This window comes from Echinops telfairi, unplaced genomic scaffold, assembly GCF_000313985.2.
Source record: "Echinops telfairi isolate 266 unplaced genomic scaffold, ASM31398v2 ScPeMD7_23;HRSCAF=83, whole genome shotgun sequence".
NCBI classification, from domain to species: Eukaryota; Metazoa; Chordata; class Mammalia; order Afrosoricida; family Tenrecidae; genus Echinops; species Echinops telfairi.
The window spans coordinates 407,778-434,709 of NW_022103920.1; the positions used below are offsets into that span (position 1 = coordinate 407,778).

The 26,932-nt window shown below is 51.3% G+C and overlaps 1 protein-coding gene across 4 annotated transcripts in view; it reads right to left on the bottom strand.

The window, feature by feature from the left end:
* Positions 1-17,385: 17,385 nt before the first annotated feature.
* Positions 17,386-26,932, bottom strand: part of ZNF212 (zinc finger protein 212) — a 38,572-nt gene continuing 29,025 nt past the window's right edge. For all 4 annotated transcript variants that reach the window (XM_045288961.1, XM_045288964.1, XM_045288963.1 and 1 more), the window contains 3 exons: positions 22,539-22,631; positions 19,778-19,873; positions 17,386-18,549 (listed from right to left, as the gene is read on the bottom strand). In XM_045288961.1, coding sequence (XP_045144896.1) covers positions 17,696-18,549; positions 19,778-19,873; positions 22,539-22,631 — 1,043 coding nt within the window. In that variant the 3' untranslated portion in view covers positions 17,386-17,695. The remainder of the gene's footprint in view (positions 18,550-19,777; positions 19,874-22,538; positions 22,632-26,932) is intronic.

A 26,932-nucleotide genomic window follows, 5' to 3' on the forward strand; every position in this document is an offset into this window, starting at 1 on the left:
TCCACTGGTTTTCTACATGCTACTTGGCCTGGTAAACCTTCTCCCCTGTAGCCGGCCGTCCTTCCTTCCTTCTCCAGGCCACCACCCTACTCTTCCTCAGGTCACGAAAGGGACACCAGCCTCAAAACTGGAAAAAGCACCCGAGTTACTGAGTGCTCCCCGAGGCGCACAGAGAGCTGTCGGGCAAGGTCCCGGGTCTCTAGTGCACACACAGCCCACAAAAACCTCCCGCCCGTTCTCCGGGCCTGGGGAGGAGTGTGTTGTTACACTTGCTCACCCGTCCATCCACCCACAGCACCTGGGCCATGCGTTGTGCGCCACCAGGCTCTGTTCCTCACTCTTTGTTTGTTTCTAAAATGCTGTCGCAGTTCAATATTTTTAGTAATACTTTTTTTGTGTGTGTGAAAGCTTACACAGAAAATCAGGATACCATCTAACAATCTCTTTACGAGGGGGTAACCCCACCCACCTATGCCCACCCCCCCAAAACCCCAGAATTTTGTTTTCAAAGCTTTGTATTTAATTTATTTTTACAAAACAATCTTATTACCTTCAAAGTGCTCTCCATTACACTGAATACATTTGTCAAATCTGCTATTCCACCCTTGGAAACATTTTTCAAACTCATCTGTTTGGATGGCTGACAGCACCTCCCTCGTTTTTTTTCTTCACCTCATTGACGTCATCGAAATCGCTGTGCTTTCCGGTCTCTCTTGACTCACAGATACAAGAAGAAGTCACACAGAGCCACTGGCACACAGAGATGGCTGCAGAGCAGGTGCATTGTTGTGGTGGCAAAACCAGTCCCCCGTCTGCCACAAATCAGGCCTTTTTTGTCATACACTGTTACGTATTCTTTTCAGAACCTCTAAATAGAAAGCTTGATTAACAGTCTGACTTGGTGGAATGAACTCCAAATGCAATACAAGTCAGCATTTTCGTCTGTTCAGGAAGTTGACAGACGTCCAGAATGAGATCTGTCATCAATCAACATTTCACCTTTTTGAAATAAGAAAACCACTCGTACACTTGTGTTTTTCCCCTAGCGCTGTCCTTGTAAGTTGTATTCAAGATCACAACAGTTTCTGCAGAATTTTTTCCTGAGCAGGAGACAAAATTTCACAGCCTCACACTGTTCTCTTAAATCGGCCTTCACAAAAAACGAGGTTTGAGGGAAACGGCTTTTTTGAAAAAAATCACTGTGACCAGAGAGAACCTTCTGAGGTGATGCCACTGGGTGCACTAACTTAGAACGGGTGCACGTTGCTCCCTTAGCAGAAACGTGAACTATGAAAGCTCTACTCAGTCCAACCCAATTCTGCAGTCTGGGGTCCTCCCTTGTGTTAGTCAGTGGCATGGCTGGCATTCTCGAGGTCTGCATTCTGTCTTTGGTGAAAGTTGGTGCTCCGGTCTTATGGAGTGTGGTGATGGTGTGTTGTTTTTTAAAGAGTGCAAACACTCACGAGGAGTCCTGTCTAATTCATGAGCTAACCTGTTACTTACAATAATGAGAACCTCTAGGAAGGGGTTCATTATCCCAGGGTTAAAGGCTGCCTCAGAATGAATTGCAAGAGTTCCTCCGGTCTGTACTGGTCCAGGAAGTCTGGCCTTTTTTAAGGATGAGTTTGCTCTATATTTTACTCCCATTCGATCCGAGACCATCTGCTGTGCTCCTGCCCAGGATGATCGGCCATATAACTTTTCAGTCTCGGGACAGGCAAGTTAGTGGCTCGTGGGGGCTGTTAGTCCTGTGGACGTCTTCCTCCTTGAGGGTTGGTTTCCTTGTTTCTCTCTTGCTCCAGATGAGTACAGACCAAGAGTTGTCCTCACACAGTTTTAAGATCCAGATGCTACTCACTAAACCAGGATGCAGGAACATAGGTGGTGTCAACTGTGTTATGCCAATTGACCAAGCCGTCCCAGGAAACTAAGTTCTTAAGGCTTCAAACCCAGTAAACCAGTCCTTTAGAATGTTTGCTTATGTCTTAGGATGTCCCCTATGTGTTTTATTACATAGGAGTAAGTCAAAATAGATTGCTTCTAAGACCCCAGTTCACACTTGTACAAATTTATTCCAAATCAAACATGTTTAAACAGGTCTCTGCAATCAGTGGCGGGCTGCAGACAAGTTCTCTCAGGAACACACTTGTCTCAGTCGCATTAAACAAAAACCTCACTGCCATCAACCCGATTCAGACTCACAGTAAACATATAGAACAAAGTTGAACTAGCTACCCCTCTGGGGTGACTGAGGCTGTAAACCTGTATAGGATCAAAGAGACTCATGTTTCTCCTTCAGAGCAGCTGGTGGTCTCAAACTGCTGACCTTGCAGTTACCAGCTCACCACAGACCCAACAGCCTCACCAAGGCTCCTTTAGACTCACGCTGACTGTCACTGAGTCAAATCTGACTCTATAGAACAGAGTAGAACTGCCTCGGGGGACTTCCAAAGCTGCCGGTCTCATTGTTGACAGCTACTGTCAAGTCAGTTCCACGCGAGTGACCCCGTGTGCAACCAAACAAAACCCTTCCCAGTCCTGTGCCCTCACAACTGCCGTTGTGTTTGAGGCCAGTGTGGCAGCCACTGTGCCCCACATCGTGCTGGGGTCTTCCTCTTTTTCACCGCCCCTCTATGTACCCAAGCATGATGACCCCTAGTAAGGACTGGTCTCTCCTCATAAAATGCCCAAAGTACGTCAGATAGGGTCTCAGTGACCCTCCCTTCTCAGGGGCATTCTGTGGAACTTCTTCCCAGACAGATCTGGTTTTCCTCTGGCAGTGCCCCCACATGCATGGGGTACGTTCACTATTCTTCACCAGCACTGTAATTCAAAGGTACCCATTCTTCTTCAAGCTTCTATATTCATTGTCCAACTTCCACATCCATGCGAGGTCACTGAAAACACCATGGCTTGGGTCAGGCACCCTTGCTCATCAACACTTCAAAGAACCTCGTGCAGCACATTTGCCCAGTGCAATGCATCTTTGGACTCCTTGACTGTTGCTTCCATGAGCATTGACTGTGGATCCCAGCATTTATCATGATATTACTTACTGGTCCAGTTGTGAGGATTTCCTTTCCTTCTTTACACTGAGTTTTAAACCATACTGAAGGCCGAAATCTTTGATTTTCATCAGCAAGTCCTCCTTACTTTCAATAAGCATGGTTGTGTCAGTCAACCATTTCTGGTAGCACAGGAGCAAGAACCAATGATACGAAAAAAGAACACCAAGCAAAAGCCAGGGCTCCAGGAACTGACGAAATGCCAATTGAAATGTTTCAACAAGCTGGAAGGACTCACTCACCTAGGCCAAGAAATCTTTTTTTGTTTAATCACTTTATGGGGGCCTCGTACAGCTTTTATCACAATCCACACATCCATCCATTGTGTCAACCACATCTGTACATAGGTTGCCATCATTTTCAAAACATTTTCTTTCTGCTTGAGCCCTTGCTATCCGTTCCTCATTTCTCCACCGCTGTCTCCCTTCACCCACTTTTCTGTTGTCTGTCCCCCTGGGAAGGTGTTATATGTAGATCATGCTGATCAGTTCCCTAGGCCAAGAAATTTGAAAGACAATTATTTGGCCAACCGACTGGAAGAGATCTATATTTTTACCTATTTCAGAGAAAGGTGACCCAATAGAATGGGGAAATTATTTTTCTTAATAATAATGTTACATGCAAGTAAAATTTTGCTGAAGGTAATTCAACAATGATTGTAGCAGTACATTGACAGGGAGCTGTCAGAAATTTAAGCTGGATTCAGAAGAAAACTTGGAACAAGGGAGATCATTGCTGAAATCAGATAGCTCTTGACTGGCAGAAAAAAATATAGAAAGATGTTTAGTTGTGCTTTAATAACTATGGCATTCAATTGTGGGGGTCATCAACTATGGAGAGCATTGAGAAAAATGGGAATTTCAGAATACTTCATTGTGCTCTAAGGGAACTTGAACATGGATCAAGAGGCAGTCATTCAAAAAAACAATAAAATACTGCATGGTTTGATATCAGGAAAGGTTGCATTAGGCTTGTATCCTTTTGCCTACTTATTCAATCCGTTTGCTGAGCAATTAATCCAAGAAGCTGCACTATCTGAAAAAGATCGTGGCATCAGCTTGGAGGAAGGCTTACTCACCACGTGTGTTATGACACAAATGACAGGCTTGCGTGCTGAAAGTGAGGGCCACTTGAAGCACCTGCTGGTGCAGATCGAGGACTGCGTCCTTCAGAATGGCTTACAACTCAGTGTAAAGAAAACCAAAACCATCGCAACTGGACTCATAGGTGGCGTCCTGAGAAATGCAGCAAACACTGATATTGCCAGGATTTCATCGGCCTGGATCCACAGTCAGTGTTCCTGGATGCACTCACTGCCATCGGGTCAATTCCAACTCCGAACGGCCCTGTCGGGACAGAGTAGAGCGTCTCCTGTGGGGTTCTGAGATGAAATCGTTGTGAGAATAGAAAGCCTCATCTACTTCCTTCAGAGTGACTGGTGGTTCTAAACTACTGACCTTGTGGGTAGCATCCCAACTCATAACCCACTCTACCATAAGGGCTTCTCTGTTCATGGAAGCAGCAGTGAAAAATAAAAAAACATACTGCACTGGGCAGACCTGCTCCCCAAGAGCTCTCTGAAGTGTGGAAGAGCGAGGATGTCACTTTGAAGACCAAGGTGCATCTGACCCGAGCTATAGTATTTCCAGTCACCGTATATGCATGTGGAAGTTGGACACTGAATAAGGAAGACTAAAGAATGGATGCATTTGAATGGCGGTGTTGGCAGAGTATCAAAAGTTCCATGGATTACCAGCAGAACAAACCAATCTGTCTACAATGTACCTTAGAAGCAAGGATGGCAAGATGTGGACCCACATACTCTGTGTTTGTCCTGATAAAAGGACATCATGCTTAGTAAAATAGAAGGGCCGTGAGGTGAAAAGAGGAAGACTGTCAAGGGCATGGATTGACACAGTGGCTGTAACAACAAACTCAAATACTACAACAATTGTGAGGTGTTTCGCCCTAGTGTACGTAATAGGGTTTCCAGGAGTCAGAAACGGCTTGACTGTACCTAAAAACAAGAAGCTATTCCTAGTTCTGGGTGTTTGGGCCAGGTCCGCACTAGGCAGCCCCCATCTCCTCTCCGGCGCCTCAGGAAGACAGAACTTCAAGGCCCCCATGTCCAGCCTCTCGGGAAGATAAATGACTATTGAAGTCTGCATCTTCTGCCCCAGCCTTCCAAGGAGCTTCTCTCTCCAGACCAAGGCTGTGCAACCCCTTCCCCAGTACCCCAGGAAGCAACTTATCTTCCCAGGCCCGTTTATACAGTCCCTGCCCCAGCACTCCAGGGAGTAGGATGGCAAACAGCAAAGGCACTTCCCACGGATCGCATCCTGACTCAAGGTCCTGCAGCTTCAAGCAAAAAAAATCACCCTTCCTGTTGTCAACGTAAACCTCCTTAGCTCGAGCCCTGTATATCTCCCACCACCTCACCAACAAGTTGCGATTTCCCTGACCTAACTCTTGGGTCTTGGAACCCGCCTGGAGTTTAAGATGCTCCTGTCCCTTTCTCTGCTCTCCCTTCCCTCCCAGGAGCTCTTTCCCTGCCCTAATAAAGCTGCTCCTTACCTGACATTCTTTGTCTCAATTCTGTCTCCATTCCGTGTCTCAGTGTTAACCTCTCATCATGGTGCAAGAAACCTGGGAGGAGTAAGAGGTGTCCTGATGCATCCCCACCCGCCCTTGGGCAAGTGCAGGACCCCTCTCTCCTCCATCCCTCCTTCCCTTGGACCAGGACCTCTCAGCTGCCATCCCCTGTATCTAAGAGTGAGTACCTGACAGTACCTAACTAAACTTTATTTCTGCCATTTCGGCCACTGCCCTTTGCTGCTGGGTTCTTTAGAGGCTCTGTTCATTCATTTCACTTCTGAACTGTGGGCCCACGGCAGAGCCACATCCAAGGACAGCACCTGGGGACACCTGATTCTCTGCTCCTTTTCAGGAGGCGCTGAGAAGCCTTCCCCTTCCCCCGTTCCAGAGGCCCAGTTGGATACTCGGGAAGCTAAATGTCTAGCTCCGTCTCTTCCAAGAACCCTGCAGCACTGGAAACAAAACTCCAAGCCAGACTCCCCCACACCTGTAGGCTGCCTCCTGGCTAATCTCTCGACTCTTGGCTTAAAGCCACACCTCCGGCCCAAACACCTTGTTTTTACTGCAATTCGGTTTGGCCCCAATATAAACTGCCTAGTGGGCCTCAATGGCCAAAAGACGGTACTTTTGATTTCAACATTTTAAATGATCTTAGTAACTTCTGACAGCAAACTGGAAAATGGCCTGAGGTTCCCTACGTCCAAGCTTTCTTCCTTCTACGCTCCCATCTCTCTCTGTACTACCTGTCACCCTGCTCAAGTTCTTTTAGCCCAATACTCTCCTAACCAGAAACACTTGCCAGCTCAAACAGACCCACCGCTCCCCAATCAGGTCTCCACTGATCTTTCTCTGAACCCCCCGACTCCTTGTCTGCACCCCCAGTAAGGCCTCCTCCATATTCTGGGTGCCCTTCACCATCACCTCCCTCCACGACCCCCTCAACTCCCAACCACCCCTCTGTCGTTTCCCCCCACCCAGCCCTCTGTCTCTGTGTTTACTGTCTGTGATTTCTGCCGCTAACAGGACTCCTGGCACTGGGCCTGGCAGTCACTTTGCCCTCTGAGTGGACTAGAGTGCCAAGAGTGTGTCTGAGCTTTTTCTATCTTTTGTGTGTTTTGTGTTTACGGCTGCTCTGCGGTGCCTGCTCCCAGAACTGCTCTGAAATCTACTTCCTCCTTTTCTCACGCTGAACAAAGGCCTCTGACCGACCTCCATTTTACCAGCCACAAGGCCAGGTCCCTCCCCTCCTTGGGTCCTGTTATGTCTCTTGCTGATCCAAGGTCCCCGTCTGCCCGGTAAAGCCACAGGCCTGCACCAGGGAACCTTCCTGTCCTGAGAGTCCAGGACTCTCCTCCTGGGTCCCTAACTCTGTAGGGGACGTCCTCAGGGTTATTGGACCATTCCTGTCTGACGGTCTGGATGTCCTTTTCCACTGCCCGTACCCCCTGCAGTTTGAGACACTATGGGAAGCCCCCTGTCTACGCCCACTAAGGACTGTCCTTTGGGGTGCTGCCGGCCAACTTCACCAAACTGGGCCTGGCTCCCGACTTCGCCCTAAGCATCAGGTCTTTTTCTGTAACCAAGTGTGGCTACAATCCCAATTGGACAATGAGTCGTGCTGGCCAGGACTTTCAATTCCAACATTCTCTGCAACCTGGACAATTTTTGTTGCCAGACTCAAAAATGGTTTGAGGTTCTGTACATATTCAGGCTTTACTTTTCCTCCGCTCCTGCCCTTCCTTATGTGCTACATGTCACTCAGCCCAGGTCTGACTTGCCCAATCACCCTCGGTGACCCCTGCTAAACTCCCATAACCTTCCACGGCCGCTCAACCTGATCTCACCCCTTCTGACTCCCTGGAAGCATTGTTCTTCCCACCTACCCGTCCTCCACCTTACTCCCTTCCACCCCCTTCAGGCCCAGAACCTAGTCAGACTCCTCTATCTTCCCCTCCTCCTCAACCTTCCCCGGCCCCTCTACCGTCCCCTGTTGATTCTCCCTGTAGGTCACATTACTTTTGTCCCCTCAGTAGGTGGCTGGAGCTGAGGGCCCTATCAGGGCCCATGCACCATTTTCCCTCACAGATAGAAAAGCGCTTGGGAACATTTTCTATTGACCCCACTACATACATTAAGGAGTTCCGATATCTCAGGCTTATGACTTAACCTGGCACAACCTTTATGTAGTCCTCACTTCCACCCTAACCCCCATGAGCGAAAGTGGGTTTTACAGCCACTCGGCAACATGCAGCTCAGCTCCAGCTCACAGACGCCACCATGCCCATGGTCCTCAGGCAGTTCCCAGGGAAGATCCATATTGGACCTATCAAATAGATACCCAAGCTGGACGCGAAGGTAGGGCCCACTGAGACCGCATGACACAGTACTTGCTGGCCGGCTTACAAACTGTTTCTCTCATAGAAGTAAACTTTGATAAGCTGCAGGGAATTAGCCAGCAACTGAGTGAGAACCCGGCAGCTTTCCTCACCGCCTAACTGAAGCCTTGACCCAGTATAGTAGGCTAGACCCTACCTCTCCAACAGGGACTACTGTGCTAGCTACTCATTTTATAACACAACCTGCCACGGACATTAAAAAAGAAACCTAAAAAGCTGAGGATGGCCCTCAGACCCCATCTGTGACCTGGTAAACACAGCATTTAGAGTTTTTAACACCCGAGACTGAGGCAGCTTACAAATTCTGAGCCCACCAAGGGGCAAGCTGGCAAGCCCAAGTCTTGACTGCCGCCCTGAAGCTGGCTGGAGGAAGGGGTCAGGAGACTTCAGGAAACAGAAACTTCAACAGTAACTCTAACTGCCCGCTGCCGGGACCCTGCTTCACATGCGGCCAGGAAGGGCACTGGGCTGAGCATTGCCCACATCCCTGGCCACCCACTAATCCTTGCCCATTGTGCGGTCAACAAGGCCACTGGAGAAGGGACTGCCCCTCAGTGCCTAGCTGTGGAGGGTCAGTCCCTCCAAACCTTGAACCGCCATTAACACTGCTTGGCCTGGCCACCGACGATGACTGACGAAGAAGCCCCTCACTCAGCAACCTCATTAACACCCCCAACCCACGCCGTGCCCAGCGTAGCAATCAGGGCAGCAGGTAAGCCGGTTTCCTTTTGGTGGACACGGTACAGCTGTCTTTTCAGTCCGCCCAACTTCCCCTTCCCCAGTCTTGGTTATGGGAATTGATGGTCATCCCTCCAAGCCTTTAGCCACCCCACCTTTAATGATGCCTTTTTTTTACCATCCCCCTTAACCCAGCTTGTCAGAATTCTTTGTCTTTACCTGCAGCCTCTCCTAAAACAGTTCTAAAGCAGACACAGCCCAACTCCCTTCACTTCTCTCTCCTCCAAGACACACTTATCTCGTTCTGCGGCCTGTGCTACACCCCCACCACTCAGAGTTTAACTCTAAATAAACACTAAGTCATAATGAACCTCCAACCACTGGCTTTGAGTGAACAAATACTTTACATTAGATCCCCAATTTCTCCCTTATAATTAAACCATTAAACCCCCCTCGGGTGGTCACAGCAGCCTTCATCCATTGCAACCAAAACGACTCCCAGCAGACCTTTAACCCTCTGCTGACACTTAGTTAATACAATTTCCATATTCAGTGAAAAAATGTGAAGGACATCAAGCTGATAGTTCCCCGGGAACACGGGGAAGCAACAAAGCAGACAAGGCCATAATTCCAACCAGCCACCCGTTAGCCCTCTAGACTCTCTCCAATCATCTGCTCCGTCAAGTCCATCATTGCCTGCAGCTAGGGCCCTGTGCGCTTCTGAAGCTCCTACAACCAGTGCTTGTGTCTCAAATCACACAAGAGTCATTCACACTAGACATTAAGGGGTGCTTACACATCCCATACAGGCCTCAGGCCTCAGGAAAAGTTAGAATGATGAATGGAATGATAAAAAGTCATCTGTCTAAACTAACTCTAAAACTATACCAGTCATAAGTAGACCTGCTTCCACTAGCCCTAACTCGAATCCACGCCACTGCTTGTCTCCTCTTTCCTAAGCCCCTTCAAGTTAATGGATGGCAGGCCTAATTTAATCAACCATAATTTTACCAGTCACACCACCACCCCTGACCCTATCTCTCTCTCTCTCTCTCGCTTACGGATTCTTCTCCAAAAACATGCAGACAAGCCTGCCCCTGATGCTACCCAACCAGACCTACCTGTAATCAACCCCGGAAACTGTTCTGCTGAAAATCTACATCCTCGACCTCTGCAACCCAAGTAGGAAAACCGATGACTCCCAGAGCAATCAGATTCCTCAGAGAGCCCAATTGGCATCGTCTGACTCCGGAGAAATTAACCCCTAACCCACACCACGACCATTACTTCACTCAGATGGTGGACCCTACCACCTATGCTTTACTAAAACTTCTTCTACTTAACTCCTTACTCAATTTTGTTACACCCAACTCCTTCCTAGTCTCAAACGCTTATATGTAACAATTCACAGTTTGGGACACAATCCCTAAACAAAATCCGCTAACAAAATACACAGGTTACTATAAAGGCCAAACCAAAGTCATCACCACAGCTGTCTGGAACCCGCCCACCTGCCCCTCCATCTGTCTGTACTTTTCCTGCACCTCACCTGTTTCTCTTCGACCTCAGACACCCCAACAGGTGATTCATGCCCTTTCCTCACAAATCTGACCCAATTACATAAACCACTACCCGTACTTACCAATAATATTCATAAAAGTAAAAATAACTTAGCAGAACAATTAATGGAGATATGCAACAGTCCTTTTGAGTGGGTGAAACTCATTCAGGAAGCAGCCCTTGGACTCAATTCCTCAGGAGTACATAACCCCTCCTGCTTCCTTTGTGCCTCACTCCCGCGTCCGCTGCTACGAGCAGTCCCTGTGGACTAACTACCATCAGGAGATAGTGTTCATCAGTGCCCAGCCCCACTTGCCAACATACCACTCTTTTATCCAGGCTACCAGGACAATACTAGCTTCTCTTTGTGTTACGTCACCTACTCACTGACAAGGTAAACAACTCTTTTGTAAACATAGCCAAAGCATAAACACCTCCCTTAACAGCCCCCTGGATGCTTTCTTCCAGTACAACAGAGCCTTAAGGAAATGTCTCAACACATCTTGCCAGTGCCCTTGCCTTCCCGTTACTATAGTTCCACAGCTCACCATGTACGGACAAACAAAATGTAAATGGCTGTGGAGCTCACTCAGCCTCACCCTCAGTCACAGCATGCAATATTTCTACCTGTGCTGATAGGACTCAGTTTTACTTCCTTTCTCGCTGCAGCTGGTTTGTCTGGAAGGGCAATAGATCAGACCATGGTTCAGGCTCAAGCGTTTAATGATAAAATACAACCTATGATGTTCTCCACTTCTAATTCACTCATTTCTCTCCAGAAACAGCTGACATCCTAAGCCCAAGTAACCCTGCAAAACCACCACGCCATTGACTTGCTTACAGCAAAGGGGGAACGTGTATGTTTTTAAATGAAGAATGTTGCTATTATATTAATGAATCAGGTATAGTTGAACAAAACACAAATAAACTCCACACCATGGCTGATGAAATTAAAAGAGGTCAGTGGGGCACCACCAGCCCTTCCTTGTGGTTTCAAAGTCCTGCCATGACCTGGATCATGCCCCTCGTAGGACCTCTGATAATAATGTCTACTATTACTTCTGGCTCTGTGTGTTTAAATTATTGCAGGAATGAGTGAAAGTATCTCCAACCTGACCTTCAATCAGCTTCTTCTCCACTCTTACATCTGCTGCTGGCCAGCCCGCCCTGACTTCCAGCTCTTAATCCTCCCCTTCTTTGCCCTGTTTCAGCAGGAAGTAGAGAAGACAAAACATGGTGCCATTACCACTATCAAGGTTGTGCAACCCCTTCCCCAGTACCCCAGGAAGCAACTTATCTTCCCAGGCCCGTTTATACAGTCCCTGCCCCAGCACTCCAGGGAGTAGGATGGCAAACAGCAAAGGCACTTCCCACGGATCGCATCCTGACTCAAGGTCCTGCAGCTTCAAGCAAAAAAAATCAACCCTTCCTGTTGTCAACGTAAACCTCCTTAGCTCGAGCCCTGTATATCTCTCCCACCACCTCACCAACAAGTTGCGATTTCCCTGAACTAACTCATTGGGTCTTGGAACCCGGCCTGGAGTTTAAGATGCTCCTGTCCCTTTCTCTGCTCTCCCTTCCCTCCCAGGAGCTCTTTCCCTGCCCTAATAAAGCTGCTCTTAACCTGACATTCTTTGTCTCAGTGTTGACCTCTCACTTGGTTTCTGAGAAGCACCATAGCATTTCCTGCAGTGGTTGCACTGATTCACAGGCCAAAATAGTTCCATAGAAATGGCAGGAGCCCCAGATCCTGTGGGGCCAGGGAAAAGGCGGTCCTGGAGGAGATGGGAAGAGGACTCCGCCAGATGAAGCTTCAGGGGAGGCCTTTAGGCAGAGGGAGGAAGGATAAGAGCAAAGACCCAAGTGGGTCAGGTGTGTTTAACCTCAACAAGCCCACTGATCCCAGAAATCAGAAACACTCTGGGAAGTCTGATTCCCACGGATACAGTGAGAATGGAACTTTGGGGCAACTAGGCAGACACACTGCACAGACACTCGCCCACACAGATGCCAGAGACCAAGTGGACATGGGTAATCATGCCAGCAGGGTGACCAGGAAAGGGAGCTTGGACCCTGACCAGAAGCTGCACAGAGTGGTCGGAGAGGAGACACAGGCCTGTGAGCTCGACCACCTCAAACCTTTGCAAGCAGCATTTCTCACTCAAGGGCACGCCAGCGGCTGGTGGGGAGAAAGGTGGGGCCGGCCAGCTCCAACCCTCACCGGGCTGCACAGCCCCTGCTCTGCCCTGCTCTGCTCTGCCTAAGGTCCGTTCCCGGAGCACCATACCTGTGTCTGGGGGCCGGTGAGTGCGACCTCATCAGGGCAGCAGAAAGCCTGCCACCAGCCCCACTGGGCAACCAAGAACTCCTTCCATGGCCACCCGCCCTGCCACCAGCCACCCTGGGCAACCAAGAACTCCTTCCATGGCCGCCCGCCCTGCCACCAGCTGCCCTCTGAGCTCAGGCCCCTGACCTCAGCCACCATGAAGCCAATATGAACTATTTCTGGATCAGGCCCTGGGCCTTAGACGAAAGCTTGGCTGGAGGAACTCCATCTGAGACTGGGCTCCTGGCCCCATCCACATGGCACCCGGCTCTCCACAGTTTAGGCCTCTCTGCTCCTGCCCCACCCATTTTCTCCTTCCATTGTTTTTGTCTTGTCGTTCTTTTCCTCCCTTTGTTTTTAAAAAAATCCCTCCTGGTCTTGGGGAGGAGACATGCCAGACAAGGTGCGATGTAGCAACGATGAAAAATACAACTTTCCCTAGTTACTAAATTCTTCCTCCCCCACCACTATCATGATCCGAATTCTACCTTGCAAGTCTGGCTAGACCAGAGGATGTACACTGGTACAGATAGGAACTGGAAACGCAGGGAATCCAGGGCGGATGATCCCTTCAGGACCAGTGGTGTGAGTGGCAATACTGGGAGCGTAGAGGGAGAGTGGGTTGGAAAGAGGGAACCGATTACAAGGATCTATATGTGACCTCCTCCTTGGGGGACAGACAACAGAAAAGTGGGTGAAGGGAGACGTCGGACAGGGCAAAATATGACCAAATGATAATTTATAAATTATCACGGGCTCATGAGGGAGGAGGGAGCGGGGAGGGAGGGGAAACAATGAGGACCAGATGCTGGGGGCTTAAGTGGAGAGCAAATGTTTTGAGAATGATGAGGGCAATGAAGGTACAAATGTGCTTTACACAATTGATGTGAGCATGGATTGTGATAAAAGTCGTATGAGCCCCTAATAAGAATTTTTAAAAAATCCCTTTCTCTGCTTCCCTTTTCAGTTCTGTGCCTCTTCTTTTCCCATTTAAAAAAAAAAGGTAACAGGAATTTCCCTTGAAGCTTTGGAAGAATCTTCACATATTGTACATAGCTGATAGGCTGTATCCTGTGAGGAGCCATGGTAGCACAGTGGTTAGAGCACTCTGCTATTAAACAGAAGGTTGGCGGTTCAAACCCAGAAGCCACCTCGTGGTAGCACATTGGGGGAGTCTTGTGGGGGGCAGTTAGGCTCCTCAGAGTGGTCCCGAGTAGGCAACCATGTACACAACAGAACAAAGCGCTTGAACACTTCCCAGCCCTGTGCCACCCTCACAGTGCTCGCTGGAGCCCACTGCTGCAGCCACGTCAGGCCGTCTTGACAGTTTTCCACGTTGACATGGACCCTCTCCTGATAACATTCTCAAAGAGCCTGGATGAATCTGCTCCATCCATTTTCACTTCTAAGGTGCAGTCTGGCTGAACTTCTTCCAACACACGATTTGTCTGTTCCTTGGGCCGTCCTGGTGTGTTCGTATGCTTTGTCCACACCCTAATTCCAAGGCATTCTTCTTCCGTCTTCCTTGTTCATTGTCCTTCCAGCGTGGGAATGCGCAACTCAATGTAAAATACCATGGTTTGGGACCTTTATGCACCTTAGTCCTCAAAGGAAAATTTCTTTGCTTTTTAACCCTTTGAAGAGGTCATTTGCCGTAGACTTGCCCAATGCCGTCTGTTTCCATCAATAGTCACAGCCTTGGGAACCCAGTGGGGACGCTCACCCCGGCCTCTAGGTGACTGAGTCCGAGTAGACTGGCAGTGGTGGCTTTGGTAGGCGTGTGGCATGGTGTTGTATTCCACATACTGGGTGGGGGCGGGGGACTGCATAGGTGTGTGCTACGTTCGTGTAATGTGCATACTGTCCCCCAGGGCCCAGACACGAAACAGACTACTTCAGTCGGGGCATCAGTATCCATCCGCCATTGTTAGAAAGTGCCACAAAATGGGTGACTTCTAAGAACAGGAACGCATTATTTCCCAGTTCTGGAGTTGGATCCTGAATTCACATTTGCTCTGACAGCTCTGGGGGTAGACCCTTCTCTGTCCTGCGAGGGGCAAATTTGCATAGGGCCTCTCAGAGAGGCCCAGTGCCAGAGGAGGGAGACTGGTCTCTGGCAGTGAGGCAGGGGCTCCATCCACCTAGGCTGGGCTAGGGACCAGGACCCCCTGCTCAGAGACCTGTCCAGTTCCTTCCCTATCATCCGCTAGAGCTAAAAGGACCACGCACTGGGTCAGTCTGGGGAGACTCCCAGCACGCCCGGAGAACGTAGGAAAGAGGACTGGGGGTGCAGGGAGCAAGTGACCTGGTTACAGCGCCTCCAGCGAGTCTGGAACCCCCTCCTCAGAATTCATGGGCAAAGTAGCCATTTGCCCAACACCCCTGTAAACTCCATGGACTTACTGGGGTTGCTTGTATGGGGAGAAGGGCAGGTACTGGGGAGCTGAGGCTGTGTCCCCCTGCTCCACGTGTCCCCACTGCTTCTCCGGATATGCTGGGGTCAGCACATCCCTCCTGCACCCTCCTTCCAGGGCGGGCAGCACCCTCACCAGCCGCAGCCTTCATTGGCACTCGTGCACCCTGTTCTGCAAGAACTCAGGCCACACTGCCACCCAGCAGGTACCTGTGCGCCCCCCCCAAGCAGCCTTCTTCCCAGGTGAAATTCTGGGGCACCTTCACTTCATCGCTCTCCCATGCCTCGTGGTGGAGAGCAAGAACAACTATCTGTCTGGGACGGAGGGCCCTGGGCAGGATCCTCAGGGCAAAGGGGCTGGGCAGTGGAGCAGGGAGGAGGAAGTCTGGGCAGGCCCCAAGGAGTCAGCAGTGCTCACAGGTCGCCCGTCCTGCCTTCTATCTAGAGCTGCCGTACAGAGAATGGACCTTTGTTTTCTCTAGTTTGAGGACTGGAAGTTGGAATTCAGGGCATTTTCCACGAACTGTGATGTGGAGACAGGGGCGTGGAGGTCTGTTGTACATCTGGTATTGCGTGCTGGCAGCTCGGACCTGTCTCCGTTTTTCTGCTTGGCAGATTGGCCTGCCCTGTGCCAAGCCCTGGGCAGGAAGAAGGAGTGTGCGGCAGCTACTTCCTGCTTCTAAGACGGGCAGGCTGTTGAGGGTACTTCTACTTGTGCTATGTGGGGTACATCCGAGTAAAAGCCGCAGCTCGTCCAGAGTGGCCTGTGATCCTCCCGCAGGACTGGCCTAGACGCCCAGGTGTGTGGGGACCCCGCCCTGGTGTGGCCCCTTCATGGTCCCCACAGCCCCTGCGGCTTGAAGGAGGGAAGCAGGGGTGGGAGGCGAGGCACTTTAAGGACAGTCAATAACTTCCCTGCGGCCAGTCCGTTCCCACACACAGCGACCCTGCCTTGCACTTGACTTTTATAGAATAAGCACACAGGTAGTACTTACCACTTACTTGCACTGCACTGACACCACGGGCTAAGCGTCGGCCGTCGGCCGGCTGCCAACCGAGTGGGAGGCGGGAGAGCGGAGAACGGAGGCTCTCCTCGGGGCACCAATATGTCAGGGCACCACTCTGCGCAGCTCTGCCCAGCCCATAGGGCCACTGTGCATGCCACCCACGGGCGGCCGTGGGTTTGGGTGTCAGTCCCCTCGGCTTCCTCATGTGAGAGACGCCGAGATGGCCGACAGAAGCCAAGGCGGCCAGGAGCCGTTGCTGCGGGAAGGGGCTGGACCCACCGTCCTGTTCTGGAGTCACCCCACAGCCACCCTCAGCTGTCTGGGAGAGTGCGGCACAGGAGCCCCTCTGCAGTCGGGGACCCCCTGCACACCTAGTCAGGATGGAGGCAGGGCTGGGAGGGAGCCGTGCGTGGGGAGGCCTGGGCCCCGGCAGGTCTTGGAGTAGGGGTCCCCAACCCCACCCCACGAGGCCCTGCCAGCTGCACACGGGGGCGAAGGGCGGGCCCATTTTGCAGATGGGAATGCCGGCACAGAGGCCTCAGGCAGACCCAGCCCATCAGCTCGCTCCCACTAGGGACAGTGAGCCCTGCCCCCAAACCCTGCCCTCACTGGCTGCCCAGCAAGCCCCGCCCCACACCCAGCACCCCTTGGACGACACAGGAAGCACTTCCAGTCCGCTGCGCCATACCTGAAGCCTAGCTCACCAGGAGCCGGAGGCCCAGTGATCTGGCTGGGTGGTTTGTCCAGAGCTCAGGCCCCGGGGACCGGCTGCAGGCAGCTGGGGCGGGCAGCAGGCACCGAGCGGCCCTCGCAGCTCCAGCTTAGCAGGGGCCTTACTGCCAGATCATGGACTTAGTGGGAACCCGGCTGCTAGGAAAGTCCAGGGGCTTCCAGGAAGCGTCCTCAGTCCCTCAGGCCACCAGACCCATGGGGACTGGGCTGCCAGGAAGCCGCTGTTCCCTTGGGCAGGTGAGTCTGGGGGACATGATCTTCCAGCACATACTCGGCCCAGACCTGAAGGTGGACACCCCATGTGACAAGTGACAAGGCCTGGGGACCCAGGGCCAAGTCAGCTGGCCGGCCACAAAGTCACTAGCCCCCAGGTGCCTTTGCCCTAGGCCTCAGTGCCCCCACTGAGAAGTCCCACTGGAGAAGGGCGGGGGGGCCTGGCACCGCCTTGCTTCAGGGCCTATTTGGCCATCTCCAGACCCACTCGTGCCCCTCAGGCCTCACACCTCCTGTGTAGTTCACACTCTGAGCCTGTCCCCCAGACCTCCTGCCCCCCCCACAGTTCACAATAAGAGCCATGCCCCTCTAGCTCCCTGTGCAATTCACACGAACCAGGAAAAGTACAGGAAATGTTCTATTCAAGAGAAACCAAACAACAAAGTGGAGAAATAAAATCTGTGTCTTATCACTCGCGGTCTGTCCACTGTCTACTGTGAAGTTTCTCAGGCTGGTGGCCGCACAAGGTCAAAGGCCCAGACCCCAGTGCGGAACCCGTTGGCCTCAGGGCCACCATGGGGCCAAGAGGCTCCTTCACAGCCGGGGCCTCAAGCTGCAGGCACAGGGAGGGCTTGCAGGCATCCGGCCGTGCCAGCCATCCCTTGGGGGCTGTCACCCAAGGCGGGGCTGGGGTGGGCGGTGGGTTGCTGTCACCGAGGCGGCAGCTCCCTCCCACTCGGAGCTCTCTCTGCAGAGGCGGCCCGGCCGTCTGGCAAAGAAGAGGTGGCCCGGGCGTCTGGTGACCAAGGGCGGGCCCTCCCTGCCCACGGGTCCTCGTGCGTCTGCTGGTGCTCGGACAGCTCGGAGTGGCGCCGGAAGGTGCTGCTACACTGAGGGCACTGGAAGGGCTGCTCACCCGTGTGGATGCGCTCATGGCGGAAGACATCGGAGGGCCAGCTGAAGGCCTTGCCACAGTAGAGGCAGCTGGGCTTGGGTTTGCCCTTTCGGGGGCCGCCGGCGTGCTGGCGCTGGTGCAGCAGCAGGCTCCTGCGCTGCGGGAAGCCACGCATGCATTGGCTGCAGTGGTACACCTTCGCTCCAGGCCTGCGGCCTGAGGGCCTGGCTGGCAGCCAGCCAATGACCGGGCCGGACACCAGCACCTCACCAGGCTCCAGCGCGGGCTGGGCGGTCCCGCCAGTGGCAGGCGGGTTGTAGTGGGCTGCACTAGGGGCCTCCTCCACGGGGGGATGCCGGTGGGCTCGCCGGTGGGTCCGCCGGTGGGTAGTCAGGTCGATGTTCAGGCGGAAGCTCTGACCACAGTCGGGGCAGGGGAAGGCCCGTTCCTGCTGGCGGCTGCGGAGAACAAGCCACGACTCCCCCGCGGCCTCGGGCCTCTCCCTGGGCACAGGCTGGCCACCTTGCAGCTGGCTGGTGCCTGTCGCTCTGTCCCCAGGCTCTTGGGGAACTTCACACTCAGTCTGACCCGGGGCCCCAAATCCAGAGAGCTGCTCCTGGGTCAGTTCTTCCTCAGACTGGGCTTCCATCTTGATCCAGCAGCCGCCACCTGATGGAAGACCACCACTGACCCATGAGTCTACAGAACCCCCACCTAAACCCGTCCACCTGCACCAGGCTCTGGCACCCACTCCTGCCTCCACTCCCACCCCTCACTGCCTCTCCAAAACGACTTGGTGACAAGTCCTTGTCAGCTAACCCTGCAAGTTATCACTTAGCTAAAGGCCATTCATGATGGGCTTCCGCAGGCCAAGCTAAAGATACCAGGGGACCAGGGAGCAGCGGTGGGGCCAGCAAGTCTGACCAGCTGGCCGGTTAGTGTTATCCAGACATAGCCATGACCACTCCCCCTGGCCCCCCCCACACACACCAGAGGTCCTTCAGACAGGTCTGGTGAAGAGAGCACCCACTTCCTGGGGAGGGGGCTGAGCTGGAGAGGGCAGGGGTGGTGGGCCACATGCTCACTTAAGACCTCTGACCACCAAAGTCTGCAGAAGGGCCCCCCCCCAACGACCAGTCCTACTGGGATGCTAGCCCCTGCAACCCCGCCCCTACCAAGCACCTGAAGGGCTGTTCTGTGTGCCTTTCTGAGCAGTGACCCCAACACCCTTTTCCTTGCTCTCCCAGCCCCATCCTCTGCTGTCCCCACCGGGGGTTCTCCCCCACCCCCACCCCATGTCATCCCCTTCCCCTTCCTCTCTGCTCTCCCAGGGTCCCTCCCTCTAGTCTCTCACTCCATCTCCAGCCCCTCCCATCTGCTCCACCACTGCCAGGACCCCATACCCACTCACAGTATGCCCATCCCCTTCTGTTACACATGCCTGGTGCTTTTTACCCACCCTGCCACTTCCGGGTCCTCAGGGTCACCTGACTGGTCCCATGTGAGTGCTTCCAGGAGAAGCAGCAGGCCTCGGCTTTCAGTCTATTCTGAGCCCAAGGCTCAGCTGGTTTCCCCACCCAAGAGGGCAGCTAGCAGCAGGAGTCCTGTCCTAAGGCCTCAATGGCAGTAGTGGCCCTGCTTGCCGAGGTCAGCCGGGTCCCCAAGGAAGCAGACAAGACCCTGCACTCTGAGTGCAGCCATACAGAGGGTCACTGTTGGCCTTGATCCTGGTGGCAGCACCTTCCCAGTCAGGTGCTGCGGCCCAAGCCCAGCTCAGGACTGTGTGCTGACCAAGGGAGCAGCAGGTGGGGGCACCCACTGCCAGGGCCCATCTCAGCTCCCCGGCTCTGAGACCCACTCACCTCCCTAAAGGGCTTCTGGAGCCACCCTTACTCACCTGGTCCCATGTCTTGGGGAGAGGAGGTGGACAACTCCCCACCAGAATCTTCATTGTGTTTGATCGAGGACAAGACACGGGTGTTGGCTGGGGACCCTGAAGGACAAAGTCCTGTTAGCCATTCCTGCCCAACCTCCCTAACAGACTATACTAGCTTCGGCCTGCACCAGCCAGCTGGGAGAAAGACCCATGGAGGCATCCCCCTGCCCCCATATGGGAAATGTGGCACAGACAGCTCAGCACCTGAAGGGGGGGGGGGCTGGAGGCCCAGCTGGGGCAATGACAAGGACTGAGAAGGAACAGGGAGGCTGCCTCCCTTCTGAGGGCCCTACTGCCTACTGCAGGACGCCTGCTCAAGTTCTCTCCACCTTGGGGCTCATAACCCAGAGGAGGCGGCACCAGTTACCAAGAGCAAGGGATGCCCAGCCAGCAGGGGCCAGGCTGCAGAGTGCTCAGGCCAGGGACAGAACAGACTCTCCCAATTGTGGGCAGTGTGCTCTGAGTGGTGGTGGTGGTGGTGGAGTTGGTTCTGACCCAGAGTGACCCCAGGTACAACAAAAGGAAACACTGCATGGTCCTGTCCCATCCTCCCCCATTCCTACTCCTGAGCCACGGACGCAGTCAGGTGTCCAGCCGTATCGTCTAGGGCCTTCCTCGTTCATCGCCCCTCCACTGTACCAAATACGTCTTTCTCAAGGGTCAGTCTCTCCTGACATGTCCAACATATGTTAAGACAGTCTTGCCATCCTTGCCCCTAAGGAGCATCTGGCCTTGCTTTGTCCAATCCATACTGGGTCCTGTCGGGAGTCCAGGGTACTGTCAACACCCTTCTCCAGCACAATTCAAATACACAGACTCTCCTGGTCTTAATATTCTATGTCAAACTCACATACACATGCACTGGAGAAAACCATGGTTGGGGTCAGGTGACTTAGTCCTCAAAGGAACACCCTTGCTCTTCTATACTCTACAACGAGGTCTCGTACAGGAGACTTGCCTAATAATGCAATATGTCTTTTGATTTCTTGGCTGCTGCTTCCATGAACATTGATTGTGGATACAAATTACGACAAAATTCTTGACAATTTCAACCTTTTTTCCCCATTTAACATGATGTTACTCAATTGGCCCAGTGGTGAGGATTCTGGTCTTCCTTCCATTGAGTTGTAACTCATGCTGAAGCCTGCAGTCCTTGATCTTCATCAGCAAGTGCTTCAAGTCCTCATTTTCAGCAAGCAAGGCTGTGATCTGCATACTGCAGGTTAATAAGGCCCCCTCTGATACTGGTGCCCCATTCTTACAATCCAGCTTCTCTGATGATTTGCTCAGCATGCAGCTTGAACAAGTATGGTGACAGGGTACAACCCTGACTCACACCTTCCCTGAGTTTAAACCATATAGTACTCCCTAATTCTGTTCACACAGCTGCCTTCTAATCCATATACGAGTTCCAAATGAGCACAATGAAGGGTTCTGGAATTCCCATTCTTCTCAAGGTTATCCACAATTTACTATGTCCACACAATCGAATGCCTTTGCACAGTCAATGAAACACAAGTATCTTTCTGGTATTCTCTGCTTAAAGCCAAGATCCATCTGACATCAGCAATGATATTCCTTGTTACACGTCCTCTTCTGAATCCGGTCTGAACTTTTGGCAGTTCCCTGTAAATGTACTGCTGCAACTGTTGTGGGATGATCTTCCGCAAAATTTTACCTGCATGTGATATAATTGGTATTGTTCTAAAGTTTGACCATTCTGCTGGGTCACCGTTCTTTGGGATGGGCACAGATAAGGATCTCTTGCAGCCAGTTGGCCAATTAGTTGTCTTCCAAATTTCCTGGCATAGACCAGTGAGTGCTTCCAGTGCTTCATCATCTTGTTGAAACATTTCATTGGTGTTCCATCAATCCCTGCAGCCTTGTTTCTGACTAATGCTTTCAGTGCAGCTTGAACCTCTTGCGTCAGCACCATTGGTTCTTGCTCTTATGCTACCCCTGAAATGCTGGAATGTCGACTAGTTCTTTTTGGTATAGTCCCTCTGTGTGTTCTGTCCATCTTCTCGTGATGGTTCCTGCGTCAAAATTCTAACTCCTGGCTTGAGTTTTTGAGCTGCTTCAGCTATGCTGCAAGTTCTTCCCTTTTGGAGTCCTTGCATATTTAGTTATACATCCTGGCTTTGGCTTCCCGAGCTGCCCTTGAGATTCTCTAGTCAGCTCCTTGATGGCATCCTTTCTTCCCTTTGCTCTAGCCGCCCTCTGGGTAGGTGCCCTTTTGTGAAAGGATGGAGAAGAACTGCCTGCGCGTTACATGGGATCAAAGCCAGAGTCAGCCTTCAGAAAGAGAACATTTCCCAAGGAACCACAATCGCAGGACCCTGCCGAGGGTGTCACCATGGAGGGCGTGACCCAGGCTAGCCTGGTGAGCTGTGGTACTATGCTGGGGGTATGACCCGTGACAGGAGTGTCAATGTGCCAGGTGGGTGACCTGTGCAAAGCCTGTGAGCTGTGATACTGTGGGGGCCTATGAGCCATGCCAGATGTGTGACCCATGTCGCCTCCATGTATTGTGGCAATCCTACCAGCTGAGGTCAGCATGAGGCCCTGGGTGGGCCTGAGGAGCACAGGGTGCAAGAGCCCTACCCACCCTGCCCTCCCAAGGAGCCGGCAGACACTGAGCCCCAGCTCTCACTTGGCCCCTTGCTATCTCAGACCGGAAGACCTGCACCTCCACCTGCAACTGCCAGCGGCCCCCACTCACCGATACCAGGCCCAGGTGGTGCGTCTCGAGCTTCCAAGGCCTCTGCTGCTCCCATCTCTTCCTGGGCTGGATTGGCGGGGCCAGGAAGGAGGCCTGGGGAGGCAGACCGGGGACACTGAGGACCACCTGGAGGGAAGCCTGGGATTCCCACCAGCCAATCCTCTGGGGTCGTGGAGTCTGGGGCCCTGGCCCAAGCACAAAGTGACAGGTTCATGAGACCACAGTGATGGGGTCCTGACCCGAAGCCTCATGTCTTAGGAGTTCCAGCAGGCAAGTCGCCACACAGCAGGGTCTCCTGGCTCAGAACTGCGGGGCCCTCGCCTGACCCAGCAGGCAGGTCCTGACCAGCAGTTCTGAGCGGGGCCCAGGATGTCCATGCCCTACAAAAGCACGCTGGGTCAAAAGAAGAGCAAGTCGTCCAGAGTAAGATGTGCAAACAGCCCTTTCACATGTGAAAAGAGTCAGCCACACTCAGAGTAGAAGGGTACTGGCGACATCCCCGCTGTACTGTTCTGCACGACCTGGGCCGGCAGAGGCCCCGCTCACCCACAGCAGTGCCCTCTGTGATCTCCTGCAAGATTGCAGCCACTTGCCTACTTACCCGCCGACTACACAGGCTGGCACAACATGCAGTAACTTGTGTGCAACCTGCCCAGTGCAGTGTTAGGGCACCAGCAACATCCTGGTATGAACGCCGATGGCCAGCAGAGGGGGCTGGCTAGATGCCTGGCACCCCATGCCCTGGAGCACTCGGCATGAAGTAGGCCTTCTTCCCGACTCGGTGCACTACCCCACACTGGGTCATGTGGGGCAAAGGGGCGTGTGCAAACACACCTAGTGTTTACTTAGGTTGAAAACAAAAAACCCACCACCTCAGAAAGAACAATAAAATTTAATAAAAATAGCTAACTGAAGAGGGCGAGCCCTGGTGCATCATGGTTACACATCGGGCTGCTCACCAGTCGGCAGTTTGAACCAGCAGCCACTCTCCATCAGGGGTACTGTCCCGGACACTCAGAGGGGCAGCTCTACCCTGTCCTACAGGATAGCTGTGATCCGTACTGACTCGACAGCAGTGAGTTTTGAGAGGAAAAAGAGTCAAGGATGGAAATGAAATAGCTGACAAAATATGTGAACATATTCAACCATTCAAATCAGAAAGAGAGATTTTTTTAAAGATTTAAAAATACACTGAAGCAAACGAACTTCCTCGCACCAGGTTGGTGGCGATGGTCCCCTCGCTGACTTTACCAGGCATCATTCTGTGGGCAGGTACTGAGCAAAGTAATAGCTCAGGGGAGTCACACATGGGGAGACACGTGCCTAACGTCAGTATCCGGCAGAAGGCAGGCGCAGAACTGCAGAGAGATTTCAGGCCACTGGTGGCACTAGCCATCCAAAAACCCAATCCTCCCACGCCAGCAACAAAGAAAGCGGCCAGGAGAGTGAGCCAATGCAGTCAAGAGCCCCAAGAAAGTTGGTGAAGGTCGGGAGCAGCGAGCTGCAAAAAGAAGTCAGATCACATCCTCAACAGTCAGAAAATCGCTCGATCCGGTGTCCTACTTTTACCCCCTCCCTCTTCCCCGCCTGGCAATCAGGTGGCTCGCACACACTTGTGTGCAGTCAGAGTTCTGCTCCCAGGGACTGCCCTTGCCCTGGACTGACCGGTGCGTGAGTGCCAGCGAGAGCAGAGGCAGGAAGGGCTGGAGCCTCGGCCTGGCCTGACCGGGAGCTCTCACAGGACGAGGAGGAAGCAGAGCGGGCAAAGGGTGATCCCATGTACGAGTTCCTCGCAGAAACAAATGCTTTTGAAACTGAGGAAGCTAACACATGATAATGGTTTCTAAAGTCCAGGATTCATCGAAAAATAACAAGGGATAAAAAGGACTGGTAACACGCTGATATCAAGGGCTCAAGTAGAAAGCAAATGTTTTGAGAATGATGATGGCAACAAATGTACAAATGTGCTTGACTCAATGGATTGATGTATGGATTGTGGTAAGAATTGTACAAGCCCCCAATAAAATGATTTTTAAAAATTTAAGAAAGAAAAAAAAAGAACTAATAAACTTCAGTTAAAATGGAAGAAGAAAAAGGACTGATAATGATAGGCCATTCAAAAGAATAAGACACAAAGAGAGGAAAACACCTGCAGGGCCCATAATATAGACAGATTAGAAGGTTCTGAGACAGCAGTATTAAGCACCCTCAAAGCACTAAATGTTAAAGGAATCAGGAAAACAATACAATAATAAAGCAAGAATATAAACAAAGATACAAACCCTATAAAATGAAAATACTAGAGCTGGAAGATTTGGTAACTAAAATGAAAAATTCATCAAAAGAACAAAGTAACAGATTTGCGCTGGCAGATGACAGTACCAGTCAACTAGAGGACACGGTTATCAGAAGTATTGAGTCTGAAGAGCTACGGGAGAGAGAGATCAACACTATTTCAAAGTGTGACGAAGAAGCAAGATGGTGCCCTGCTGTCAGAACGAACAGCCACCTGGGGGTCTTAAAAGCTTGTCTTAAAACAAGCAGCCATCAAAATGAGGTATCAGCTAAACCCACATGGAAGAAGTCTATCAGCCTGTGTGATGCAAGAATTGTTAAGTACTAAAAGCCAAGAACAGAGGGGGGAATTGTATTAAGAGTTTAAATTCTGAGCACTTGTTTTGCCGAAATTCAAATTCCATTTGCAGAATCCTCACGGGGATGAAGCCTCCGTTGAAATCCTGTGAATCATTAACCAGGGATGTGAGCAGCCTCGCCTTCAGACGGAGTGCATCAGGAAGTTAATTAATGCATCTATTGCTAGGTTAAATTTTAACATCTTGTCACTTGTCAATTAAAATGTTGACCCATTTAAAATCGATTCTAGTTTTATCTGCTTCTTTTGGATTGAGGTTTTTGTGTTTTGTTATTATTAGTTTGGAGGTTTTTTGTGTGTTTTTTTTTTTAAATTATTTCCTTTATATGAAATCCAGGATAGGTAAATCTCGAGACAGCAACTACATTAGGTTTCTTAGGGTTGCAGCAGGGGATGCTGGAGGGAAATGAAGAGCTTATTAACAAGCTTAAGAGTATGAAAATGAAGAAAATGAAAATAAAAAGAAGAAAATGTTCTAAGATTGACTATGGTGATGATTGCACAACTCTCTTTAACATATTCAAACCACTGAATTGTACGCTAAGTGAATTATATGTTGATAAGACTGTTTTAAGAAAAACCCGCAAGCAAGCTAACAAATGTATCTTAGTAATTTGAGAAGAACAAAAAAATATTTGAAACACTAATGGCAGAAAACTTTCTACAGCTGACAAAAGACATAAACCTGAAAGTCCAAGCAGCTTAATAATCTCCTAGTAGGATAAACCCAAAATGATCCACAGCAGCACAGAGTAAAGCCAGTTTCTGAAAACCAGACAGGACATCTTGAAAGGCAGAGAGAAGCACTGTCACACACAGATGATCTTCCGTAAGATCAAGGCCAATTCCCGCCGAGACCGTGGGGGCCAGCAGGCAGTGAAACCAACGTGGCAAAAGGGCTCAAAAAAAGAACTGTCATGCGCTTGATGCAACTGATGTATGGATTGTTTTAAGAACTATACGAGCCCCCAATACAATTTTTTTTTTAACTTTTGGAAAAAAGAAAAAAATATCAACCAAAATACGACATCTGTTAACAAAATTGCTTCCGTGTTTCTTCTGACCCCACAAGGAGGCAGGCGTTCTTACACGTTAGTTAGTTAGTTAGTTAGTTAGTTAGTTAGTTAGTTAGCAGTTAGTTCTTATAAGAGCTAATGCTGCTTGCTGCACATGGATGAACTCCACTGCACAGCCTGAGCAAGCTGTCACCAAATCCAACAAGTAGACCTCGTCCCAATCGGGGATGTGATCTGCTTGGCTGGCTCCTTGCCAGGGCAGGGTTGTGGGTGCATTCTTTCATCCACACGGAATTGTAACTGAAGCAAGCCACAGAGCCGTGTTCTGACTGTCCTGGCTGACATTTCTCAAACACACTGTCACCTCGTCTGCCTCTGGTAACACTGCCCACAATCTTGGCTTCATATGGCGAAGACTCGAAAATTAAGAGGCCACAATCAGATGACAAGCCAGAAAAGTCAAACTACGGTGGGACATGACCAAACCCTCCTCTGAGGTAAACTAGCGGCCATCCAGCTCAGAAGCAACGAAGCTCACATGGAAGAAGCACACCAGCCTGTGTGACCAGGAGGTGTCGAAGGGATCAGGCATCAAAGAAAAGAATCATATCATTGTAAATGAGGGTGAATGCAGAATGGAGACCTGAGTTAGTTAATTGTGCCAGCCTGGCCGATAATCACATGTGGTGCTGGTTGAAAGGCGGAGGGATAAATGGGTGGTGAAG